Below are 24,393 nucleotides of genomic sequence, written 5' to 3'. Positions count from 1 at the left end.
TACATGTTTACATGAGCCACAGGTCAACAGAAGGAAATACATGAGCAACACTTCCAGCAAGCCGAACGCTGGGCATCGGTTCAATGCCTGTGTGTACTATGGGGTAATATTATGTTAGCTATGTCTTCATAATGAAGTCCTAAATAACTCATTGTTAAATCACATCGAACGTGCAAACTATAGCTGCAACCAGAACTATACTTTCTAATTTATTTAGGCACAATGAATCATTTAGTAAATTAAGACTTATTAAGGAGATTAAGGAGATGAGGAGGAATTTCTTTAGTCAATGGGTGGTGAATCTGTGAAGTTCATTGCCACAGAAGGCTGAGGAGGCCAAGTCAATGGATATTATTAAGGCAGAGATTGATAAATTCTTGATTAGTAATTGTGTCAAGGGTTATGGGGAGAAGGCAGGGGAATGGGGTTGAGAGGGAAAGACAGATCAGCCATGATTGAATGGAGTAGACTTGATGGGCCGAATGGCCTAATTCTGCTCCTATAACATGAACTTGCACAGTGGCACAGCTGGTAGAGCTGCTGCCTCACAATATAACAAAGACCCGAGTTCAATCATGACCTCTGGTGCTGACTGTGTAGAATTTGCACATTCTCCCTATGACCGCATGTGTTTCATCTGGGTGCTCCAGTTTCTTTCCACATCCCAAAGGCTTGCAGGTTTGTAGAGTGGATGAAAATGTGGGATAACATAGAACTAGTGTGAACAGGCATGGTTGGCATGGACCAGATGGGCCAAAGGGTCTGTTTTCATGATGTATCTCTCAACTAGGCCTTCAAACCTTAATCATAATGAATAGTTTCCAGCAGTCATGACACAAATGGAAGCAATTCATTTCCTCTCAATAAGATTAATCTCACGATCCTCGACTTACAATGGGGCGCTTGCCCATGACATTGGTGCCATGGTTATATGATCTTTGATTCAGAATGTCAAGCAGACTGCTCTCCAAGAGCTTCTTGTACCTATGCCAGATGTATTATCCCACAGGGATAATATTCAGGAGGAGGCATCCTGGGTGATTTTTCCCATCTGAGGCCAGGATGCCAATACCTACTGTTTGTGTTACCCAAACCACCCCATCCCCGGGCACTTTCCCCAGCAACTGCAGGAGATGCAACACCTGTCCCTTTACCTCCCCCCTCAACTCCATCCAAGGACCCAAACAGTCTTTCCAGGTGGGACAGAGGTTCACCTGCACCTCCTCCAACCTCATCTATTGCATCCGCTGCTCCAGATGTCAACTTCTTTACATCGGCGAAACCAAACGCAGGCTCGGCGATCGTTTCGCTCAACACCTTCGCTCAGTCCTCCTTAACCAACCTGATCGCCCGGTGGCTGAGCACTTCATCTCCCCCTCCCGCTCCCAGTCTGACCTTTCTGTCATGGGCCTCCTCCAGTGCCATAGTGAGGCCCACCAGAAATTGGAGGAACAGCACCTCATATTTCGCTTGGGCAGCTTGCAGCCCAGCGGTATGAACATCGACTTCTCCAACTTTAGATAGTTCCTCTGTCCCTCCAGTCCCCTCCTCCTTCCCAGATCTCCCTCTATCTTCCTGTCTCCACCTATATCCTTCCTTTGTCCCGCCCCCCTGACATCAGTCTGAAGAAGGGTCTCGACCTGAAACGTCACCCATTCCTTCTCTCCTGAGATGCTGCCTGACCTGCTGAGTTACTCCAACATTTTGTGAAATAAATACCTTCGATTTGTACCAGCATCTGCAGTTATTTTCTTACAGTTCGTGTTACCTGTGTTGCTCCAGGTGAGGTCAGCTAACTCAGCAGGAACCATGGACTGACTGAGCACCTTATGGGAATATGAACAACATACTCTCCACTTGCTCACTGAGCAACAGAGGTATTCCAATGCAGATCATAAAACTAGAGCTGCCATCTAACCTGATAGCACCCCTCATACATCACAGAATTCATAGTCTTTGAACTTATCGTGGTTATTAAATTGCCCGGCAAAAAGATATTCAGCTATGGTGGGTGAGTGGCAAAGATGTATTAGCCGAGGATTATAACATGTGTACAGAATTAAAAATATTAGATTTGAAAATACAAGCCTGACACAAATTTATAAGGAACCCACAGATCTTTGCAAGAGTTCCGTTGATCATGCATTCTGCTTTACCTCCAGGGTGTGGTAAAGAATAATGACAGCCAGATGATATTTTCGCATGGCTGGCTTCAACGGAAATTAAAATCCAGAGAAATCTAAAAAGGGCTGCTGCTGACTATAATCATGCTTACACTGTAAAGGAGAGTCAAAACGAATCCCTGTGTTTGCATCCACTTGAATTTTAACTAAGTATCATTATGGGGGTACAGAATTTTTAATAACTTGCAATGGGAATATTCACCTGAAACGTTAGGAGGGTTTGTTTGACAGCAATTCATTATGTACGGAATCCAAGGAGTGCTTGAGATTTCTAATGAAACCTTCTCATCAACTTCAGTCGCATTTCAAGTACAAAATGAATCATCACGGTTACTGCTAATCCAGGCATGAACCCAGGAGGGACCAGATTGCACAAGTGGCCCAGTGGGAGCTGGAGACGGAGTTTGCCACATTTAAGCAGAACAGTCAAATTCTGCTTCAGATGTGGTTATTTTGATGTGGTGACTGGGCATCCAGCAAGGTGCTTTCAGACAGTGATTCAGGCTGTGGCCGGGCCACATATTAATCAGTTTAAAAGTTCAGTAGTTGCTGGAAGCCGGAAAACATCTGCTCAGCGTCATTGCCTGTGCCAGGTTTTACCATCAGCTCAGTTTGAAGTCCCTCCATTTTTTGCCCCAGGCGTATCCACTTGGCCGCGGATGTTGGACCATGGACAAGATGCACCTGATGCAGCGATGGAAAAGCTTCCAGGAGAAAATGTGGTTTGGGAGCTAATCTTCAACAAAGGACGATGTTCTTCCTCACTGACAATTTGATATTATTCACCCTGACGGAGATGGCAGAAAATACTGGAATAATTTAGCGGGTCAGGTAGCATCTCTGGAAGGAATAGGTGACGATTCAGGCCGGAACCCTTCTACCGACCCAAAACGTCACCTATTCCTTTTCTCCTGACCCGTTGAGTTACTCCAGCATTTTGTGTCTATCTTCAGTATAAACCAGCATCTGCAGTTATTTAGTGTAGGGAGGAACTGCAGATGCTGGCTTAAACCGAAGATGGACACTAAAAGTTGGAATAATCAGCGGGACAGACAGCATCTCTGGAGAAAACGATTAGGTGACGTTTCTGGTCGAGACAACTTCTTCAGTCTGAAGCAGGCTCTCGACCTGAAACATTACCTATTTCTTTTCTCCAGAGATGCTGTCTGATCCGCTGCGTTACTCCAGCTTTGTGTCTATCTGCAGTCCTTTCCTGCAAATAGAATATGAGGCTGACAAAGAATGGGAGAAGAGTGCACATGCTGTTTAAGATGAATAGGTCAGAACATATTTCCCTGCCTGCTCCTCTCTTCTTCATTTTACTCTCCAGAATTTCCCATCCATAATTTTCAAAGGAGCTATGTGCCCTCTACTGCTGTTAAATGGCAGGATTATCACAACAGTTTCTCAACGGCAGAGGGAATGTATTTTATCTGCTCAAATTTGGGTGGATACATATCAAACGTGTTGAGGAATGAAAAAAGCCCCAATTCTCTTTCCCCACTATTCCAATTTTCCTTTTTCATTCCGGGGATGTGGGTTTCTCAGGCTGAGTCAACCTTTCATTACCCAAACGGCCCTTGAGGAGGCGATGGTGAGCTGCCTTGTTGAACCGTTACAGTCTCTGAAGTGCGGAAATGCCCGCAATTTTGTTTGCGAGAGAGTTCCAGGATTTTGACCAGGCGATGCTAATGAAACGGTGATGTATTTCCAGATCAGGATGATGCGTGGTTTGGAGGGTATCTTCTAGGATGGTGGTGCTCCCATACTTTTATTGTCCTTGCCTTTTTAGTGCGTAGTGTTCATGGATTTGGAAGGTGATACCCAAGGATCCTTGGTGAGTTGCTGCAGTGCATCCTATAGATGTTACGATCGGCGGTTACCATGCACTGGTGGTGGAATAAATGAATGGTTGCCTGAAAAGCGAGCTGCAATGATCAGTGTGGGACTGAGCTTCTTGAGTGTTGTTGAAGCTGCACTCACCCAGACAGGTGCAGAGGATTTCATCACACTTCTGACTTGAGCCTGGTAGGTGGCAGGCAGGCTTTGAAGGGTAAGGAGATGAGAAATCACAGAGGGGGATCAGCGAGAGAGCATGTTGCTAAAAATCTCGACGAAGAGAGGAGGAGAACTTCTTCAAAGTGGACATACCTTGAGGAGAAATCGCAGTGGAGCAACAAGTAGTATAAGAAGATAACTGCAGATGCTGGTACAAATCGAAGGTATTTATTCACAAAATGCTGTGAGTCTGTGCCTGAAGAAGGGTCTCGACCCGAAACGTCGCCCATTCCTTCTCTCCCGAGATGCTGCCTGACCCGCTGAGTTACTCCAGCATTTTGTGAATAAATACCTTCGATTTGTACCAGCATCTGCAGTTATCTTCTTATAAGGAGATGAGATACTGACCTCAGGATTCACAGTCTCAGACCGGCTCATGTTGTCACAGTGTGTAAATCGCTACTCCAGTTCAGCTTCTGGTTAATGGTAACCCCCAGGATAATGATCATGGGGAATTAATTGACGGTAACGCCATCAAATGTTAGGTGATAGCTGGATTTTCTCATGTTGGAAAACATCATTGCCTGGCAATTTTGTGGTTTGAATGTTACTTGTAACCCATCAACCCAGACCTGAATATTGTCCAGGTCTTGCTGCATTTGGATGTGGAGTTATGAGTGGTGCTCAACATTGTCTACTCATCAGTGAGCATCCCTACTTCTGACCTTACGATTGAAAGGAGGTCATTGACTGGGCCCAGGTCACTACCCTGAGGAACTCCTGCAAAGTTGTCCTTTGGCTGAGAGGATTGACCGCCAAACACCGCAACCATCTCTCTTTGTACTAGGTACAATTCCAATTCCAACCAACTCTCTAAAAAAAAAAACCCAATAACTTAATGTGTAGGTTTATACCGAAGATAGACACGAAAAGCTGGAGTAACTCAACAGGTCAGACACCATCTCTGGAGAAAAGGATTAGGTGGTGTTTCTGGGTCGAGACCCTTCTTCAGACTGAGAGTCAGAGGGAAAGGAAACAAGAGATATAAACAGTGATACCGAGAGATAAAGAGCAAATGAATGAAAGAAATGCAAAAAAGTAACGATGATAAAGGAGACAGGCCATTGTTACCTGTGGGATAACTTAATGTTGCCAATGCCTTCCTCTTGAATAACTTAAACAGCATGACCTTCCTAGCATTCACCATTTTTGTGCAGAGAAAGTTATTTTGTACTGATCTATAGAGGTATCTTTAAAAATTTTTAATGCTCTGGCCTAATAACTCTGTTTTCTTTTAAGGAAATAGCAAGCATTTATTGCTCAATAAAACTATATTGAATGCATTCATCAAATTTTCCACCTTTCAGACTTGAGCTAATCTGGCCTTTCTGATGTAGCTAAATGTTAAAGTCCATCATAATTTGTAATGCTTGCCATTATTTTAAAACTCCTTTCACCTGCAGTAACATTGTCTGTGATGCAAACACTGGTTTAACTTCCTTTTACACTTTAATCGCTCTTACTAAGCTCTCTTCATCACATATTCTAAAGACGTGCAGGTTTGTCAGTTAATTCGCTTCTGTAATTTGTTCCCAGTGTGTAGGATAGAACTAGTGAATGGGTGATCCTGCGCCGGAGTGGACTTGGCGGGCCAAAGAGTCTGGTTCTACCTCATATCTCTAAACTAAACGTTGACAAAACCTTTAAATATGTAAACTATATAAAGATCCACATGCCCTCTTAGATGCACAACACAGATGCTAGCTGATATATCAGGGTTGTATATCACCCAACCATGTTCTTTTTCTCTATCAGTCTAAATCACTGTCAGTTTGAACATGGCATAACATTGGTATAATTACAAAATGCCTTCATTCGGAGAGAAATCTGAGATTGTGAAATGCATAGCATGAATACAATTCCTTCCTTCCCTCCCCTCCTTTCTTCCTTTACTTTTGCTCCCCTTTCCTCTCAAACTTGTTTTGTCATGCAGTGAGATCATGTCTAGTCTGTAACCTAATTCCATCTGTCCTTATCAGTTCACAGAAATCTATGATCTCAGATCCACAATTAACAATTGGCTGTGCATCAACAGCAGAAGCTCTTCCATTTCCATGCACTATTCTGCTGGTGATATACTTAAGATGTGAGGTGCATCTGCCAATTTTAGCACAACAAAGTTCCATAAAGGCAAGGTGATAATAATTGATGTTTAGGCATTCATTGGCTAGTACTCCAGGAAGAAATTGCCTGTTGTGCTTTGAAATAGTGGTACAGGATTCTTCTTTGCTACTGAAAGCTCATTTTCTCCCTTTCCCATTTCTGACTTTGAGCTGTAACTTTAACTCTGTTTCTCTTTCCACAGATACTGCCTGACCTAGTCTGTGTTTGCAGCATTTCCTGTTTTAATTTCAAGATCTTTGTTGCCCATCCAAGTGCACAGATGAGCTCCATGGCACTTTACAATCTGTAAAGTTTTCATCTACCTTCATAGAATAAACAAAACAGTCAAATAGTTTAAAAATCTTTATAAATACGATAAGACCATGAGAAAAATAAAGTCGCAAACCAGTAATGTAGGTGCTCCATGTGAAAAAAAAAAGATATATTATAATATTTGACGCTTTTAGGTCCTTAAAAAGGATAGGAAACTGAAAGTGAAGGAGAAGCATGTTATTGATATTTCCAATATTGCAAGAGAGGTTGAGTGGAAAAGAAAGCAAATAGCAAAAAAGTCAATAGTTGGTTGTGAAGAATAAGAGATAGACCTAATGGGAATTATCTACAGAACTCCAGCAAATCATCCACCAACATTTCCGTCACCTACAACGGGACCCCACCACTAGCCATATCTTCCCATCCCCTCCCCTTTCTGCATTCCGCAGAGACCGTTCCCTCCGTAACTCCCTGGTCCACTCGTCCCTTCCTACCCAAACCACCCCAACCCCGGGCACTTTCCCCTGCAACCGCAGGAGATGCAACACCTGTCCCTTTACCTCCCCCCTCAACTCCAACCCAAACAGTCTTTCCAGGTGAGACAGAGGTTCACCTGCACCTCCACCAACCTCATCTATTGCATCCGCTGCTCTAGATGTCAATTTCTTTACGTCGGCGAAACCAAACGCAGGCTCGGCGATCGCTTCGCTCAACACCTTCGCTCAGTCCGCCTTAACCAACCTGATCTCCCGGTGGCTGAGCACTTCAATTCCCCCTCCCACTCCCAGTCTGACCTTTCTGTCATGGGCCTCCTCCAGTGCCATAGAGAGGCCCACCGGAAATTGGAGGAACAGCATCTCATATTTCGCCTGGGCAGCTTGCAGCCCAGTGGTATGAACATTGACTTCTCCAACTTTAGATAGTACATTTGAAATTACATTTGAAAATGTAAGACATTACTCTCTTCCCCTCCCCCTTCCCAGATCTCCCACTGTCTTCCTGTCTCCACCTATATCCTTCCTTTGTCCCGCCCGCCTGACATCAGTCTGAAGAAGGGTCTCGACCCGAAACGTCACCCATTCCTTCTCTCCTGAGATGCTGCTTGACCTGCTGAGTTACTCCAGCATTTTGTGAATAAATACCTTCGATTTGTACCAGCATCTGCAGTTATTTTCTTACAGAACTCCAGACATTAGTAATAAGTTGCAGGATGTATTGATTCAAACAATAGGGACCACAGTGGCAAAACTGGAGCTGTTTCAAAGGGAGCCTTGAATATTTTGTTGGAGATGAGCAGCATTGCTCACCTGAAAAGAGTGAATTACTTGTCATAGCCTAGCTTAGAGATACAGTGTGGAAACAGGCCTTTCGGCCCACTGAGTCCACGCCAACCATCAATTTCTCCGTACACAAGCTCTAATTCCTACACACTAGCAGCAATTTACAGAAGCCAATTAACCTACAAACGTGCAAATCTTCAGAATGTGGGAGGTAACTGGAGCACCCGGAGAAAGTCCACACGGTCACATGAAGAATGTACAAACTCCGCACAAACAACACCCATAATCGGGATCGGACCCGGGTCTCTGGCGCTGTGAGGCAGCAATTCTCCTGCTGCACCAGTAGAATTGCAGTAATGTTAATATTCTGGACCAAATAGTGTTTATAACCAATAAACTGCAGGGCACACTAACTTTAGCAAAGAGACAGATTTGATTAGTCGTTAAACAGCCATATGATAAAACTCAATATTACATTTGAAAATGTAAGACATTACACAGTTACTAAGAATCTAAACATTGCTTCGGCTAACTTTAACATAAGGAGCTAAAGACTCAATTCCAAATAGATCAAAGCTGCCATCAAATAAAATTGTAGATGATAAATCGTACAAAATGCATTTAATTTTATGATATACGTGTACAAAAAGAACCAGTATATATTTTCATGAAGGGCAGGGGTTCAACTTAACAAGTAGTGCAGAGTGAACTGAAGAAATGAGAGATACCAAAACACTAAAATTCACATACAGTGCGATCACTATTGTATGTTCAAGGATTTTGGAGAGATATAAAGATCAACAAAGGAAGACAAAAAAAAATGGAGCAGTGAAACAGAAAGTCTTTTGTGAGAGCTGGAGAACTCAATAGGAAAGTTTGAGAAAAGAATGGATATTCAAAGATAATGTGTGCTCTTTAAAAGACAAATTAAATAATATCACCAATAAATACAATACATGGAAACAACAGAGACGGAATAATTACACTGTGTCATTCTTCATAATGGAGGTAGAAGATGACAAATCGGATATTCTCAGGGAAATAATAATGAATCAAGGAATTATGTTCAATTGCGTTAACATACAGTAACCAAGGAAACAGCGATACTTAAAAGAATAAAAGCATTAAACACTGACATCTCCAAGAATAGCTATTATTCAGCTGAGGATTTCAAAGGATAATGTAAGGAAATTGCAGATACATAATCCTCTGAAGCATCTTAATTCAGGATTGTTATCTTCAGAATAGGAAATTGCACATAATTTAGAACATAGAACATAGAATATAGAAAATACAGCACAGGAAAAGGCCCTTTGGCCCACAATAGTTGTGCCAAATATAATGCCAAGTTAAACTAATCTCCTCAGCCTGCATGTGATCTATATTCCTCCATTCCCTGCATATTCATGCACCTATCTAAAAACCACTATCGTATTTGCCTCCTCTACCACCCCTGGCAGTGCGTTTCAAGCACTCAGCACTCTCCGTATTAAAAAAAACTTGCCCCGCACTTTTTTTTAAACTCTCCCCTCTAACCTTAAAGTTATGCCCTCCAATATTTGACATTTGAAACCTTCACCCCCTCCAAAGCTTCCACATCCTGTAATGGGGTGACAGCAAACTACACAAAATGAGGCATAACTAATGTTTTATAAAGCTGCAACATACTTTTTTTTACACTTATACTCAATGTCCTGACCAATGAAGGCAAGCGTACCATACTCCTTCTTTACTACTCTATCTACTTGTGTTGCCACTTTCAGGCAGCTGTAAACTGGGATTCCAAGATCCCTTTGCAGATCAATGCTAGTAAGCATCTTACCATCAACTGCATACTTTCCACTAACATTCGACCTCCCAAAGTGCAACACCTCACACTTGCTTAGATTAAATTCCTTCTGCCATTTCTCCCCCCCCCCCCATTCAATAACAGATCGATATCTTGCTGCATCCTTTGACAGCTTTCCTCACTTTCTGCAACTCCACCAATTTGGATGCCATCTGCAAACTTATTAACTGACCCATCTACATTTATATTCAAGTCATTTTTATATATATTATATAACTAAGGTCCCAGCATAGATCCCTGCGGAACATATCTGGTCGAAGATCTCCAGCCAGAACACCCTTCAAAAACTCTCTCTCTTCTCTGGGTAAGCCAGTTCTCAAACCAAACTACCAGTCACCGTGCCAACCAACTGAAGGCAAACCCTGCTAAGACCCAAGTTAGCCTGTTCCACCTCCGTAATGGCGAAGCTGGGAGGAAGCTGTCCTTAACATGGAATGGTGTCCCTTTGAGATACTGTGAACTCCCTGTTTATCTTGGGATCACTCTGACCCGAAGCCTTTCCTTCAAGCAACATATCGAAAAGGTGAGGGGCAAAGTGAGGACGAGGAACAGCCTCCTACGCAAGCTGGCAAACTCGTCGTGGGGTACCAATGCATCCACACTGCGGTCAACTGCTCTTGTGCTGTGCTACTCTGCTGCAGAGTATGCTTGTCCTGTTTGGGAGAGATCATCCCATGCGAAGAAAGTTGATGCCGCCCTTAAAGACAGCTGCAGATGCATCACTGGTTGCCTAAAACCAACGGATGTGGATAGCCTGCATGTCTTGGCCGGCATTGCTCCACCAGGAATCCGCAGATCAGTTGCCGGTAGAACTGAACGTAGTGGGCAAGTTGGGGCCACCCGCCATCCCTGTCACTCCCATCACCCAGCCCCAAACCGCCTGAAGTCGAGGAAGAGCTTCCTTCACACAGTCCAGCCACTGTCACCGTCTCCTCAAGCAGCCTGACTAGCCTTGTGGGAAAAGAAACGCAGTGAAAACCACCACCACGAAAAGCTGCCAGTCCCAACCAAGGAACAGCTACCACCTGGTCACAGGTGTGACTGGAAGACCTGGAGGTCCCTCAATAGGCTTTGTACAGGGATGGGCCGATGCAAGACCAATATGAGCAAATGGGGCAATGCAGATGCGGCAGACATAGAATGTGAATGTGGAACATCTGTACAATCCCTGCCACACCTACTAAGATGCCCACTTCTTGGTGAACAATGCTGCCTCGAAGATCTAGCGGTGGCAAACGAGAAGCCTGTCCACTGTGCAAGAGCCTGGCTGAACATTAGAAACATGGATGATGGACATGAAAGGAAGTGGACCATGATTCCCGTGCATCTTAAGTTTCTGGATTTCCATTCAATAAGGGACTTTATCAAACACCTTACCAAAATACGCATAGACAACATCCACTGCACCACCCTCAGTCAATCATCTTTGTCAGATCCTCAAATAATTTAATCAAGTGACATTCTGCAGACAAAGCCATGCTGACTATTCCGAGTTATCCAATTCTCTTCTAAATGTGAATAAATCTTATCCCGAGGAGTCCTCTACAACAGCTTCCCTCCCAGTGATATGAGGCTCAATCGCCTTAAAATCCTCTGTTATCTCTGTTCTTCTTAAACAGGCGAACAACATTAGCTATTCTCCAGTCCTCTGCGGTGTTGCCTGTGGCTTGTGAGAATACATTCATCAAAACCCCTGCAATCCTCTCTCTTGCCTCCCTCAATAACCTGGGATTGAGCATTGGGGATTTATCCACCTTAACATTTTTCCAATTCCACCTCCTTCTTGCTCTCAAACAGCCCTTGCATATTAGTATACTCCTCGCCATTCTCTCTATCCTTGGTGAATACAGGTTCAAAGTAATCATTTAGTACCTTCACACACTTGGGGTGAAGGAGTCTGTCACTGAAGGAGCTACTCGGTGCAGTGAGTGTCCTGCATGGGGTGGGAGTCGTTGTCCATCAGCGATGTTATCTTTGCCATCATCTTCCTCTCTCCCACCACCTACACTGAGTCGAGGGGGCAACCCAGGACAGAGCTGGCCTTCCTGATCAGCAGTGTTACAGCACAGGTTAGCACAGGTGCCAGGGTCATGGGGAGAAGGCAGTAGAATAGGGTTGAGAGGAAAAGATATATCTGCCATGACTGAATGGAGGAGTAGACTTGATGGGCCGAATGGCCTAATTCTGCTCCTACAACTATGAACCTATAAAACTATGAGCTAGCAACCTGGCCAGGCTCGTTTCCCAAATATAAAGTCCTGTATGGCCCCTCCTCGAGTTAGATTATCCACATACTATTTTAAGAAACCCTCTTGGATACATCTAATAAAATATGCCCTGTCTAAGCCTTTTGCAACAACTTCATTAATTAAGGAGGCTGAGTGAGTGAAATCATAGCGGATGAAGCACCTGTTGTGGTTGAGTTACTGGCATCTAGAAGTAAGGACAGAATGACAGAACACCTGGAGATTAGGGAGAATTAACTCAGATTGGGAAAAAGCTAATCAAATCTTTAAAAATTGATTTTTGTTTTGAAGAAGTGCACAGGGGAATATCCTCAGATCTAGTTGATTTGAATTTCCAGAGGTTGTTCAATTAGAAGTGAAGTTTTTTTGATTGAAAGACTGATTGAAGGATGCAACATGGAAACAGGTCCTTCGGCCAACTGAGTCCACACCGACCATCGATCACCCATCCACACTATTTCTATGTTATCCCACTTTCGCATCCACTCCCTGCACACCAAGGGCAATTTACAGAGGCCAATTAATCTACAAACCAGCATGCCTGGGACTTGGGATGTGGGAGGAAACCGTAGCACCCAGAAGAAACCCACACATTCACAGGGAGAATGGGCAAACTTCATAGACAGCACCCGAGATCAGTATCAAACCCGGGTTTCTGGTGCTTTGAGGCAACAGCTCTACCAGCCATGCCACTGTAATCTTAAATGGACACTTCACATCCGTAGGAAGGAACTGCAGATGCTGGTTTACGCCGAAGTTAGACACAAAATGCTGGAGTAACTCGGCGACACGGGCAGCATGTCTGAAGAAGGGTCTCGACCCGAAATGTGTCTGAAGAAGGGTCTCGACCCGAAACGTCACCCATTCCTTCTATCCAGATTATTAAAGGGTTGATTTATTCACAAAATGCTGGAGTAACTCAGCAGGTCAGGGTTGGACACGTTAGAGGCAGGAAACATGTTCCCAATGTTGGGGGAGTCCAGAACAAGGGGCCACAGTTTAAGAATAAGGGGTAGGCCATTTAGAACGGAGATGAGGAAAAACTTTTTCAGTCAGAGAGTTGTGAATCTGTGGAATTCTCTGCCTCAGAAGGCAGTGGGGGCCAATTCTCTGAATGCATTCAAGAGAGAGCTGGATAGAGCTCTTAAGGATAGCAGAGTCAGGGGGTATGGGGAGAAGGCAGGGACGGGGTACTGATTAAGAATGATCAGCCATGATCACATTGAATGGCGGTGCTGGCTCGAAGGGCCGAATGGCCTCCTCCTGCACCTATTGTCTATTGTCTATTGTCAGAGATGCTGCCTGTCCTGCTGAGTTACTTTACACCTGTATTGACTCTAGAACAACTGTCATTGAAAAGCAGCAGGTATTAGAAGTCACGGTGGGCTTAAAATTGGATAAATCTCTAGAGCCTATTGAGAGAATAGGGAAGAGACTGCTGGGGCCCTGACAGAGATTTCAAAATTCTTTGCTGGCCACAGGTGAGGTGTCTGATGTCTGGAGCACAACAAATGTGGCAATTTTATTCAAGATGGATAGCAGGATGTGAATCTAACATCCGTGATAGGGAAGTTATAGGGAAAGAAATATAAGCAACAGGATTAATCTAAACTATAATAGCAGAAATAGATCCATCATAGCTAGCAAGGATGATCCTGTCTGACCAAATTGATTGAATCTTTCAAAGAAGTAACAATTATGATTGAAGTAGTCTACATGAAGCTCAGCGTGGTCTTTATCAAAATCCCACAGGCGACTGGTCCACAAGGTTGCAGTCTGAGATCCAGAGATTCAAACTTGAACTGAACAGGAAAAAGAAGATGATGTTGAATGGTTATTTTTAAGTTTGGAAGCCAGTGACCAGTGGTGTACCACAGTGATTGGTGCTGGGAATCTTACTGTTTATTATGTACATTAATGATTTGGTTGTGAATGTAAGAAACATGATTAGCAAGTTTGCAGATAACATGAAAACTAATGGCAGGTATTTATTCACAAAATGCTGGAGTAACTCAGCGGGTCAGGCCTCAGGATAGAAGGAATGGGTGACGTTTCGGGTCGAGACCCTTCTTCAGACTGATGTCAGGGGGGCGGGACAAAGGAAGAATATAGGTGGAGACAGGAAGTTAGAGGGAGAACTGGGAAGGAGGAGGGGGGGGGGAGAAGAGAGGGACAGAGGAACTATCTAAAGTTGGAGAAGTCAATGTTCATACCGCTGGGCGTAACTAATGGCGTTCTTTATGAGGTGGAGGGCAGTCTTAGGCTACAGGATGGTATTGATCAGTTGGGAAGGGAGAGGTTGAGCAGGCTAGGGCTTTATTCCTTGGAGCGCAGGAGGATGAGGGGTGATCTTATAGAGGTGTAGTAGATCATGAGGGAAATCGATAGGGTAAATGAACAATTTTTACCCAGAGTAGGAGAAACAAGAACCCAAGGACCTAGGTTTAGGATGAGAGGGAAAATAGTTAATATGAACCCGAGGGGCAACCTTTTCAACTCAGAGGGGGGTGGGTACATGAAACAAGCTGCCAGAGGAGGTCATTGAGGCCAGTACTATAACAGCATTTAAAATACACTTGGACAGGTACATGGACAGGAATGGTTTAGAGGGATATGGGCTAAGTGTAGGTAGATGAGACTAGCTTGTATGGGGCATCGTGGTCAGCATGGACAAACTGGGCTGAAGGGCCTGTTTCCATGCGGTATGACTCTAATTCTAAAGAAATTGAAAATGTGAAATGCATTTAGGCTGGACTAAAAAGGCTAGGATTTAATGGAATGGCTCGAGGGAGTACTGAGGAACCATGGTATACATGTCCAAGAATCTCTGATGGTGGCAGCAGAGATAGAAGAGGTAATAATGAAGGCTTACGGAGTACTTCATTTCATTGTCGTGATGTAGAATATTAGAACAGAGAGGTATAGAACAACAGTATAAAACATTGGTTAGTCCACACATAGAGTACTGTGTGGGTTTCTGCGATTGCATGGGAGAAGGGTACAGAGCAGATTCACCGGGATGTTGGATGGGATGGAATATTTAATTTATGAGGAAAAGCTCATTAAGATGGATTTGGTTTTTCTTGGAACTCAGGAGACTGAGGGGGATATGCTTGCAGTACACAAAATTATGAACATCATACATTGTTCTGATATTAAGTATTTTATTCCCCAAAGCAGAACTGTCAAAAACTAAAGAACGTGGGTTTCAGGTAAACTATTACGAGGGGATCCAAAATGGATTAATTTTTTCCCCGGAGTGTGGTTGGAATTTGGATGCACTGCCCAGGGGGGGGGGGGGGGGGGGGGGTGCAGACTCTCATAATACAGGGCCTCCCCTAGTTACGGGTGACCTGACCTATGGAAATCCAACTTTACACAAATTCTCCCACACATTTTTAAAGCATTTTTCAAGATCGTATTTAGAACAATAAAATGTTTTACGGTGTTCATTTAATACCTGCATACCATATATATTCCATTAGTTTCATTATGGGTAGTGTTAGGGTGAGTATGTGATGGGAGTTTGTACGTTCTCCCCGTGACCTGCGTGGGTTTTCTCCGAGATCTTCGGTTTCCTCCCACACTCCAAAGACGTACAGGTATGTAGGTTAATTGACTGGGTAAATGTAAAAATTGTCCCTAGTGGGTGTAGGATAGTGTTAATGTACGGGGATCACTGGGCGGCACGGACTTGGAGGGCCGAAAAGGCCTGTTTCCGGCTGTATATATATGATATGATATGAAATGTCAGAATTGTCAAGTGCAAGTGGAGTGATACGTTATGTGTTACTATAGAAAACAGGTGTTTCTGACCTACAGAGAAATCGGCTTATGGACGGCTCTCAGGAAGGGAAACTTTACATGACACAGGGACTGTTTGTATTTAAGATGTATCTGGATGTGCAATTGAAAATAGAAGTCAATAACAAAGGCGGCAAAAGTTGACCACAGATACGAACTCTATGGCTAGCATGGATACGGTGGGCCGAAGGGCCTATTTCTGTTCTGTATCATTTTTTTCGATTTAGAGATACAGCGCGGAAACAGGCCCTTCGGCCCAACGAGTCCGCGCCGCCCAGCGATCCCCGCACATTAACACTATCCTACACACACTTGGGACAATTTTTACATTTACCCAGTCAATTAACCTACATACCTGTACGTCTTTGGAGCGTGGGAGGAAACCGGAGATCTCGGAGAAAACCCACGCAGGTCACGGGGAAAACGTACAAACTCCGTACAGACGGCGCCCGTAGTCAGGATCGAACCCGAGTCTCCGGCGCTGCATTCGCTGTAGGGCAGCAACTCTACCGCTGTGCCACCGTCCCGCCGACTCTAGAAGTAGCCATATATCTTAAACAAAGTTCAATATCATGGAGTAGCCAGCAAATTATTGACTTAGTAAAGATATTGCTCACCTAGTTTAAGACCAAAAGTGGGGGATATAAAATTTGTACTTCAAGAATAGGTATGTGACTGTCTGGCTGTGCTCCACAAAGATCTGTACAATGGCCTGAACTATTCACAGCAATTCATAACAACCTAGATAGCACAAAAGGTCATACATCACAATCAATGACGCAAAGACTGGTAGCTGCGTAGTGGAGAAGGCGGCATAGAATTACCAAGGGACAGTAGCAAGTGGGCAAAATCAGATCCAATGGAGTTCACTGCAAGTCTGAGGGAAGTCATCATCTTGAAGCAAAGACAATAGACAATAGTTGCAGGAGGAGGCCTTTCGGCCCTTCGAGCCAGCACCGCCATTCAATGTGATCATGGCTGACTATTCTCAATCAGTACCCCGTTCCTGCCTTCTCCCCATACCCCCTGACTCCGCTATCCTTAAGAGCTCTATCTAGCTCTCTCTTGAATGCACTCAGAGAATTGGCCTCCACTGCCTTCTGAGGTAGAGAATTCCACAGATTCACAACTCTCTGACTGAAAAAGTTTTTCCTCATCTCAGTTCTAAATGGCCTACCCCTTATTCTAATGAGGAACAGATCCAGGTATCTTTGACTCGTGAAAATGTAAACACATTGGGGCTCCAAGAAAATGTTATGGTCGTGATACAAAGGAACAAACTAAACATAAAACCTGATGAAATGTTAGCATATATAAAGGACCAGAAAATAAATGGGAGAACACTTTTATTCAAAGCCTTGACCTACGTCTGGTGTATTATGCGTTATTCCCACAACTGCATCGCAAGAAGGATATGTTGACCTTGGAAAGAGTGCAAAGGAGATTCAACAAATCATTACCCACGCACCAAGTGATATATTATGAAGAGATTACATAAACCAGGCTTGTATTCTCTGGAATGTGAAAGGTCAAAGGGTGTTTTAATTGAGATATGGTTTTAAGAATTTGACATAATTGAGAGAGTACACAGAGACAAATATTTTCCACTGAATGGAAAAGTCGAGAGCAAGCTATTTATACTGCTTTGATTTTTTATATTTAAGCAGTACCATACCATGTAGGAGATATAGAATAAAGAATGCAAGACATTACAATACAGGAACAGGCCCTTCAGCCCAAAATATCTCTGCAGGACTTGATGTGAAGGATAAACTAATCTCATTTGCCTGCAGGCAGATCAATATCCCTCCATTTACTGTATAACGATGTACAGGGTACCTAGCTAAAAGCTATTGTATCTTCCTCCACCACCATTCCTGGCAGAACATTCCAGACACCCATCAACCTCTGGGTGAATTGCTTGCCCCACACAGCTTCTTTAAACTTTCCCTCTTTCACCCTAAAGCTATGGTCTGTAACTCCTTTAATAATTTGTCTTTACTTCGAACAGGTCTTCCTTCAACCTCCTGCATTCCAGAGAAAGCAATCCAAGATGGCCCAAACCTCTCCTCAATACCCTCAATTATTCATTCAAAAGACAGAGGATGTTTTGAGGGTTTCTTTCTACACACAAGGGATGTCATTGATGTTGTGGCTTAAATAACTTAACTTCTAATCTACGTGAGCCAAGGATATTAAAAGATGGCATCAAGGTGGACTGGGGTTCAGGGGTTCAGGACTATGAGTTATGGGGAGAAGGCAGGAGAATGAGGTTAGGAGGGAGAGTTAGATCAACTATGATTGAATGGCATAGACTGGATGGGCCAAATGGCCTAATTCTGCTCCTATCCCTTATGACTGAGAACTTTGGCATAAAAACCAGTGGAGATGGCATTACATGGCAGGCCAATCCCAAGGAGTTGAATGGGTTGCTTTTGTTCCTCTGCCCTTCCTAGTTCTTTCCTTCCATTAACGTGCCTCAATGTCTCTCACGCCCTTACAGTAACTAACAAAAGCACACCTCACTACCATCGCTGGGCTGTGACGATAGAATTTCCCATCAATCGACCTTTAAATGATGGATGAAAGGCATGGGGGAAAAAAGTACCAGGCAAAGGAGCAAGCATCTAATCATTACTTCTCGATGTGTTTCAGATTCTGCACACAAATTGTCCGGAGAAACTTTGCTGCTCAAGATGGAGAATGTCACTTTGGGAGCCGATGTAAATGCGAACTTAACTGTACAGGCGAGTCCTTACAAGACTGTTGAGATTGTCTTTATATCTGTGGTAACCGGCTCCCTCAGCCTGGTCACGGTCGTGGGCAACATACTGGTCATTTTATCCATCAAAGTTAACCGTCAACTGCAGACTGTGAATAACTACTTCCTATTTAGCTTGGCCTGTGCTGACTTGATCATTGCAATCTTTTCTATGAACTTGTATACCATCTACATCATTAAAGGCTTCTGGCCGCTGGGAGCTGTGGTCTGCGACCTGTGGCTTGCTGTGGATTATGTTGCAAGCAATGCTTCGGTCATGAACTTGCTCATTATCAGCTTCGACAGATACTTCTGTGTTACTAAGCCATTGACTTATCCAGCTCTCAGGACCAACAAAATGGCTGGGTTGATGATATCGGCGGCTTGGATTCTATCCTTCATTTTGTGGGCTCCTGCCATCCTCTTCTGGAAGTTTGTGGTTGGGGAGCGCACGGTGAAAGAGGGCCAGTGTTACATTCAGTTCCTCTCCAACCCCGTGGTGACATTTGGCACGGCCATAGCAGCCTTCTACCTGCCTGTGGTCATCATGACCATCCTGTACATCCAGGTGTCGGTGGCCAGCAGGAGCAGGATTAAAAGCCACCGGGCCGAGAGCCAGGTGGAGAAGACCACCCGATCTTCCAACTTGCTCAAGGGTTACTTCTGCAGGCAGCAGAATAACAACAACGCGGCCAAAGCTTCCCTCCGCGACACTGTGAAGAATGGACGGTTGGAGGACAAGGCCTCAGCCAACCCCGGCTCGGCCAGCCACCAGGACAAGACTTCCAACGAGTCCAGCTCCGCCAGCACCGCCCAGACCATTCCCAAAGCGGACGTGGTCCAGAATGCACAGCCTCCTGCTCTCAGTAAGATGCAAAGCTCCAAGTGGTCAAGGATCAAGATAGTCACCAAGCAGAGTGGCAACGAGTGCGTGACCGCCATCGAGATCATGCCCGGCAACACCACTCACAACACGGTGGAGAGCAAGCCCGGTAACGTGGCCAGGAAGTTCGCCAACATTGCCAGAAGCCAAGTCCGAAAGAGGCGCCAAGTGGCCGCCAGGGAGAAGAAGGTCACCCGGACCATCTTTGCCATCCTCCTGGCGTTTATCTTGACCTGGACCCCTTACAATGTCATGGTCCTCATCAGCACTTTCTGCGAGCTATGTGTGCCTGAGACGGTCTGGGTCATTGGCTACTGGTTGTGTTACATCAACAGCACCGTCAACCCAGCCTGCTACGCCCTCTGCAACATTACCTTCAAGAAGACTTTCAAACAGTTGCTGCTATGCAAATACAAGAATATCAATGCAAGATAAAATGAGGCCTCTTGCTGGACATGTGTGTGATTGCCATGGCTTCAAAACTGGACGTGTTGTAAAAAGCTGATTCCCAAGGCTTTGTGCTTGTTCTTGTGCTTTCATTCAAAATACAAACTTCCAACCTCACTCCCCTTCAAGCCAAGCATGTACATACCATGAGCAAAGACATGACTGTGTGTAAAAAGTAATCCGAATTCATCACAGTGTCGGTGGTGGGAGGAGGCAAGACCAAGTTGGAGACCCAAACGTGTCGAGCCACCGAGACCTCCAGAGCCGAGACGTCTGTACATTATTATTACCAATAAAACAAAGCAGATCTGTGTGATATCTAAGCAACTGAGTAAATGCTGTGGTTAAAATTTGACAGATGAGGTCGAAAGGTTTTTGACGTTCACCTGAGTATCCAGGTTGAATTAAAGTTTACCTCTCACTCCAGCGTGTGACTGCATCTCCACCACTTTCCGCTGAGACTGTTCCCTCCGCAACTCCCTGGTTCACTCATACCTTCCCACACAAACTACCCCCTCCCCAGGTTCTTTTCCCTGCCACTGTAAGAGATGTGACATCTGTCCCTATACCCCTTCCCTCAAATCCATCCAGTGACCCCGACTGTACTGACGCAGAGGTTTACTTGCACGTCCTCCAACCTCATCTACTGTATCTGTTGTTCTCAGTGTGGACTCCTGTATAATCAGCGAGACCAAGCGCAGACTGGGCGATCATTCCGCTGAACGCCTACGCTCAGTCTGCCATGTTTTACGAGACTTCCCAGTTGACAAACGTTTTAACTCCTGTTCCCATCCTGACCTTTCTGTCCTGGGCCTCCTCCACTGTCAGAGTGAGGCCACACACAAATTGGAGGAACAGCACCTCATATGTCACTGGGGCAGTTTGCACCCAGCAGTATGAAGATTGATTTCTCCAATTTCAAGTAACCCTTGGTTTCCCCCTCTCTCAATAGACAATAGGTGCAGGAGGAGGCCATTCGGCCCTTCGAGCCAGCACCACCATTCAATGTGATCATGGCTGATCATTCTCAATCAGTACCCTGTTCCTGCCTTCTCCCCATACCCCCCTCACTCCCTTAAGGACTTCACTATCCTTAAGAGGTCTATGTAACTCTCTCTTGAAAGCATTCAGAGAATTGGCCTCCACTGGCTTCTGAGGCAGAGAATTCCACAGATTTACAACTCTCTGACTGAAACAGATTTTCCTCATCTCCATTCTAAATGGCCTACTCCTTATTCCGTCCCCCTCCCACCCTTGGTATCCTGCTAGTTTCATTGCTTGCTTCCCTTTATTATCACCCACAAGGGACCATTGTGAGCTCCACCATCCTTTGGCGATCGGTGCCGGCTCTGATTTGCTCTGTACATTTTCATACCTCTAGTTTCCCTCGCCCCTAACTCCCAGTCTGAAGAAGAGTCTCGACATGAAAAGTCACCTATTCCTTTTCTCCGGAGATGCTGCCTGACCCCTCCCGAGTTACTCCAGCATCTTCGGTGTGAACCAGCATCTGCTGTTTCCTCCTACACACCAGAGTGTAACGTGATCTTTACAAATCAAACCATCCCGAATGTAAAGTAAACAAAACAGTGGCGCCCACCGCCAGATTCATATGGATGACATGACCCACTGTCACAATCAACCATCATTTATTTCCAAATTGAACCATTTTAACAATGAAACTGTCGAGGTCGGGCCATGTATTACAGTGTGCTTATTGTAATCTTCACGTTCATGCTATAACTGATGTAAGTTTCAGCCCTTAATATTATTTACATAAATATCTGAAACATTCATCCTTGCTGCAGTGTGTGTTTTGTGGCTGAGGGACAACGGGACTATTTATCCCACTTTGCGCTTTCATTTTCCGCAATGCTGTCACATTGAGGAAGGTGGCAAGGATTTGGCTGCCTCGGTCCGCAGATGTCGACACGCTCAGACTCCAAGAAAGCCTGAGCAGCAGTAACCAAAGACATCCATCCCCCCCCCCCCCCCCCCAGAATGGGATGGTTTAGGGAAAAGACGGACTATCCTGGATGCAGTGAAAGGTGATTGGAAATTAATTAAGTCCCAAACTATTCAATGGCTATCTTCTCCACTTTTTTTTGTTTTCTTGCAGAGTGCCAGTACTTTGCCTAACCTGTACTCAACTGTTTTCCAAATCAATGGAATTACCCGATAGTACAAGGCACTGGCGAGGAAAGGCTCAATTTTGAATGCACGATCTCTTGCTTTGAAGCCAACTTGACCACCATTGCTGGTGAAAGGATCACAAATAATTGCCATTCCGATTGAGCCCTTTACGTAAAAAGGAAATGTGCACCAATGACATTATAGAGCTACACGAACGGCCCCAAGACGATTTTAGCAGGTGAGGGAAACCTCATTCAAAGCGCTCTCATTTCAGATAGTTCGGGGTAAGATTATGGAGCAGCAAAGGTTTGTGGCAGGTGTGACAAAGCTGCCACCAAAAATGGAGAAGTCACCGCCAGATTAGAGGTTACAGGGCAAAGCTATGAAAGGATTTAAATACATTAAGATGCTCCAGTTCTGCATTGTTGGGGAACCAGGAGCCAAAGAGAATTGATGAATTCAGAATAGCTGAATTTAGATGATATAGGACTAAATAACTCCAGTCATGGTGTTATTGATTAAATAATACAGAGGGGAGGAACAGCATACTTCTGATTTTGGACGCGCTGAAGTTTGCAGAGGATGGATTTGCGGAGGTTGTTCAGCATTCGAATAGTGTAGAGGGGGAGTGGTGGGTATGTGGAACGAGCTGCCAGAGAAGGGAGTTGAGGGATATATTATAACAACCTGTAAAAGACTTTTGGACAGGTATATGCACAGAGGTATATGTGCAAAAAGCAGGTCAGTGGGATGAGTGTAGATGGAGCATCTTGGTCAGCATGGGAAAGTTGGACCGAAGGGCCTGTTTCCATACTGTATGACTATGATGTGGATGAAGGCTATTGTGCTAGGGGGAAAAGGTGTCAGAAGCTTAGTTCGGGCCAAATGGAATGTCAAGGAAGCAAGCAAACTGGCTCATCCTGGGTGGATACAGGAGGAATTGAATTATTGGCCCTTTAGAGATAGAAAGACGTGTTTTTTATCCTTCCGGTGTTTAACTGGAGGGAAGTAGAACTCATTCAAGGTTGGGTATCAGACCACCCAGGCAATGGATTTGGAAATGAGTCAGAAGCATTCAGCAGATATGGTTCTTCAGCCTGTTGAGTCCACACTGACCATCATCCACCCATTTACACTGATGCAACATTAATACCACTTCTTATTCTGCCCAAATTCTCATCAACTGCCCACTGATTCTACCACTGACCTACACCCCAAGGGCAGTTCACAATCGAAAATTAATCTGCTAGCCCACTTGTTTGGTTTGTGGGAGGAAACCAAAATCATCTAGAACAAATGCATGCAGTCACAGGGAGAACATGCAAACTCCACACAGCTTGTACCGAAGATATAAACTGAACCCGAGCCATTGGTGCTGCCAGGCAGCAGTTCTACTGGCTGCTACAATGCCGTTGCAGGTGAATATGTTGATCGTAGACAGGAAACTTGCTGATGATGTTTTAAAAGGAAATAAATGAAGAGGGAACCAAGAACAGATTCATGGGACACTCCAGAGATGTCTGTGTGGGAGTGGGACACTAAGATTAATTTCTATTGTAAACTGCTGTTGGGGTGTAGGTCAGTGGTAGAACCAGTGGGCAGTTGATGAGAAAGTGGGCAGGATAAGCAGCGGTATTAACATAGCATTAGTGTAAATGAACAGTTGATGGTCAGTGTGGACTCAACAAGCGGATGAACCATATCTGTGCTGTATGTCTCTGACTCTATCTAATTTCCAAATCCATTACCTGTGTGGGACACTTAGGAATGGCTTGCTTCAGCTTGCATAGTTAGATTGACTCAGCGGTAGAGTTTCTGCCTTACAGCTAATGCAGTGCCGGAGACCTGGGTTTGATCCCAACTACGGGTGCTATCTGTACGGAGTTTGTACGTTCCTCCCGGGCTCCAAAGACGTACAGGTATGTAGGTTAATTGACTTGGTAAAATTAAAAAAATGTCCCTAGTGGGTATAGGATAGTGTTAATATGCAGAGATCACTTGTCGGTGCAGACCTGTTGGGCCGAAAGGGCCTGTTTCCACGCTGTATCTCTAAACTAAAAAAAAATCAAAAACACAGTGAATCAATATCAGTAAGTTGGAGGCGAATGGTATGGGTAATAATGGAATGAATTTGAGGAATGTCTTTGCTAAGTCAGCATGTTACCGAGAACAGGATAAACAGAGGCAGGAAGCTTCATGCACAAGACAAGCTGTCTTACTCCATCTCGGGTAAGCTTAGCAAGTGGAAAGCCAGGCCGAGGCCAGGCTGTGGTTTGGTGTGAACATAGGTGATATTGCAGCAAGGACAGGTAGTCTCTATGGCAATAAAATCCACAAGGTCCTCATGTTAGTGACAAGGGCCTAGAAGTAAAGGAA

The 24,393-nt window shown here is 44.6% G+C and overlaps 1 protein-coding gene across 2 annotated transcripts in view; it reads left to right on the top strand.

Moving 5' to 3' along the window:
* Positions 1-21,678, top strand: part of chrm4a (cholinergic receptor, muscarinic 4a) — a 99,247-nt gene extending 77,569 nt beyond the window's left edge. For both annotated transcript variants that reach the window (XM_078415110.1, XM_078415109.1), the window contains exon 2: positions 18,452-21,678. In XM_078415110.1, the coding sequence (XP_078271236.1) occupies positions 18,493-19,875 (1,383 nt within the window). In that variant the 5' untranslated portion in view covers positions 18,452-18,492 and the 3' untranslated portion in view covers positions 19,876-21,678. The remainder of the gene's footprint in view (positions 1-18,451) is intronic.
* The last annotated feature ends 2,715 nt before the right edge of the window (positions 21,679-24,393 follow it).

This window comes from Rhinoraja longicauda, chromosome 18, assembly GCF_053455715.1.
Source record: "Rhinoraja longicauda isolate Sanriku21f chromosome 18, sRhiLon1.1, whole genome shotgun sequence".
Classification (NCBI taxonomy): domain Eukaryota; kingdom Metazoa; phylum Chordata; class Chondrichthyes; order Rajiformes; family Arhynchobatidae; genus Rhinoraja; species Rhinoraja longicauda.
Note: the sequence above shows the minus strand (reverse complement) of the source record. Positions and strands in the feature narration are given on the sequence as shown.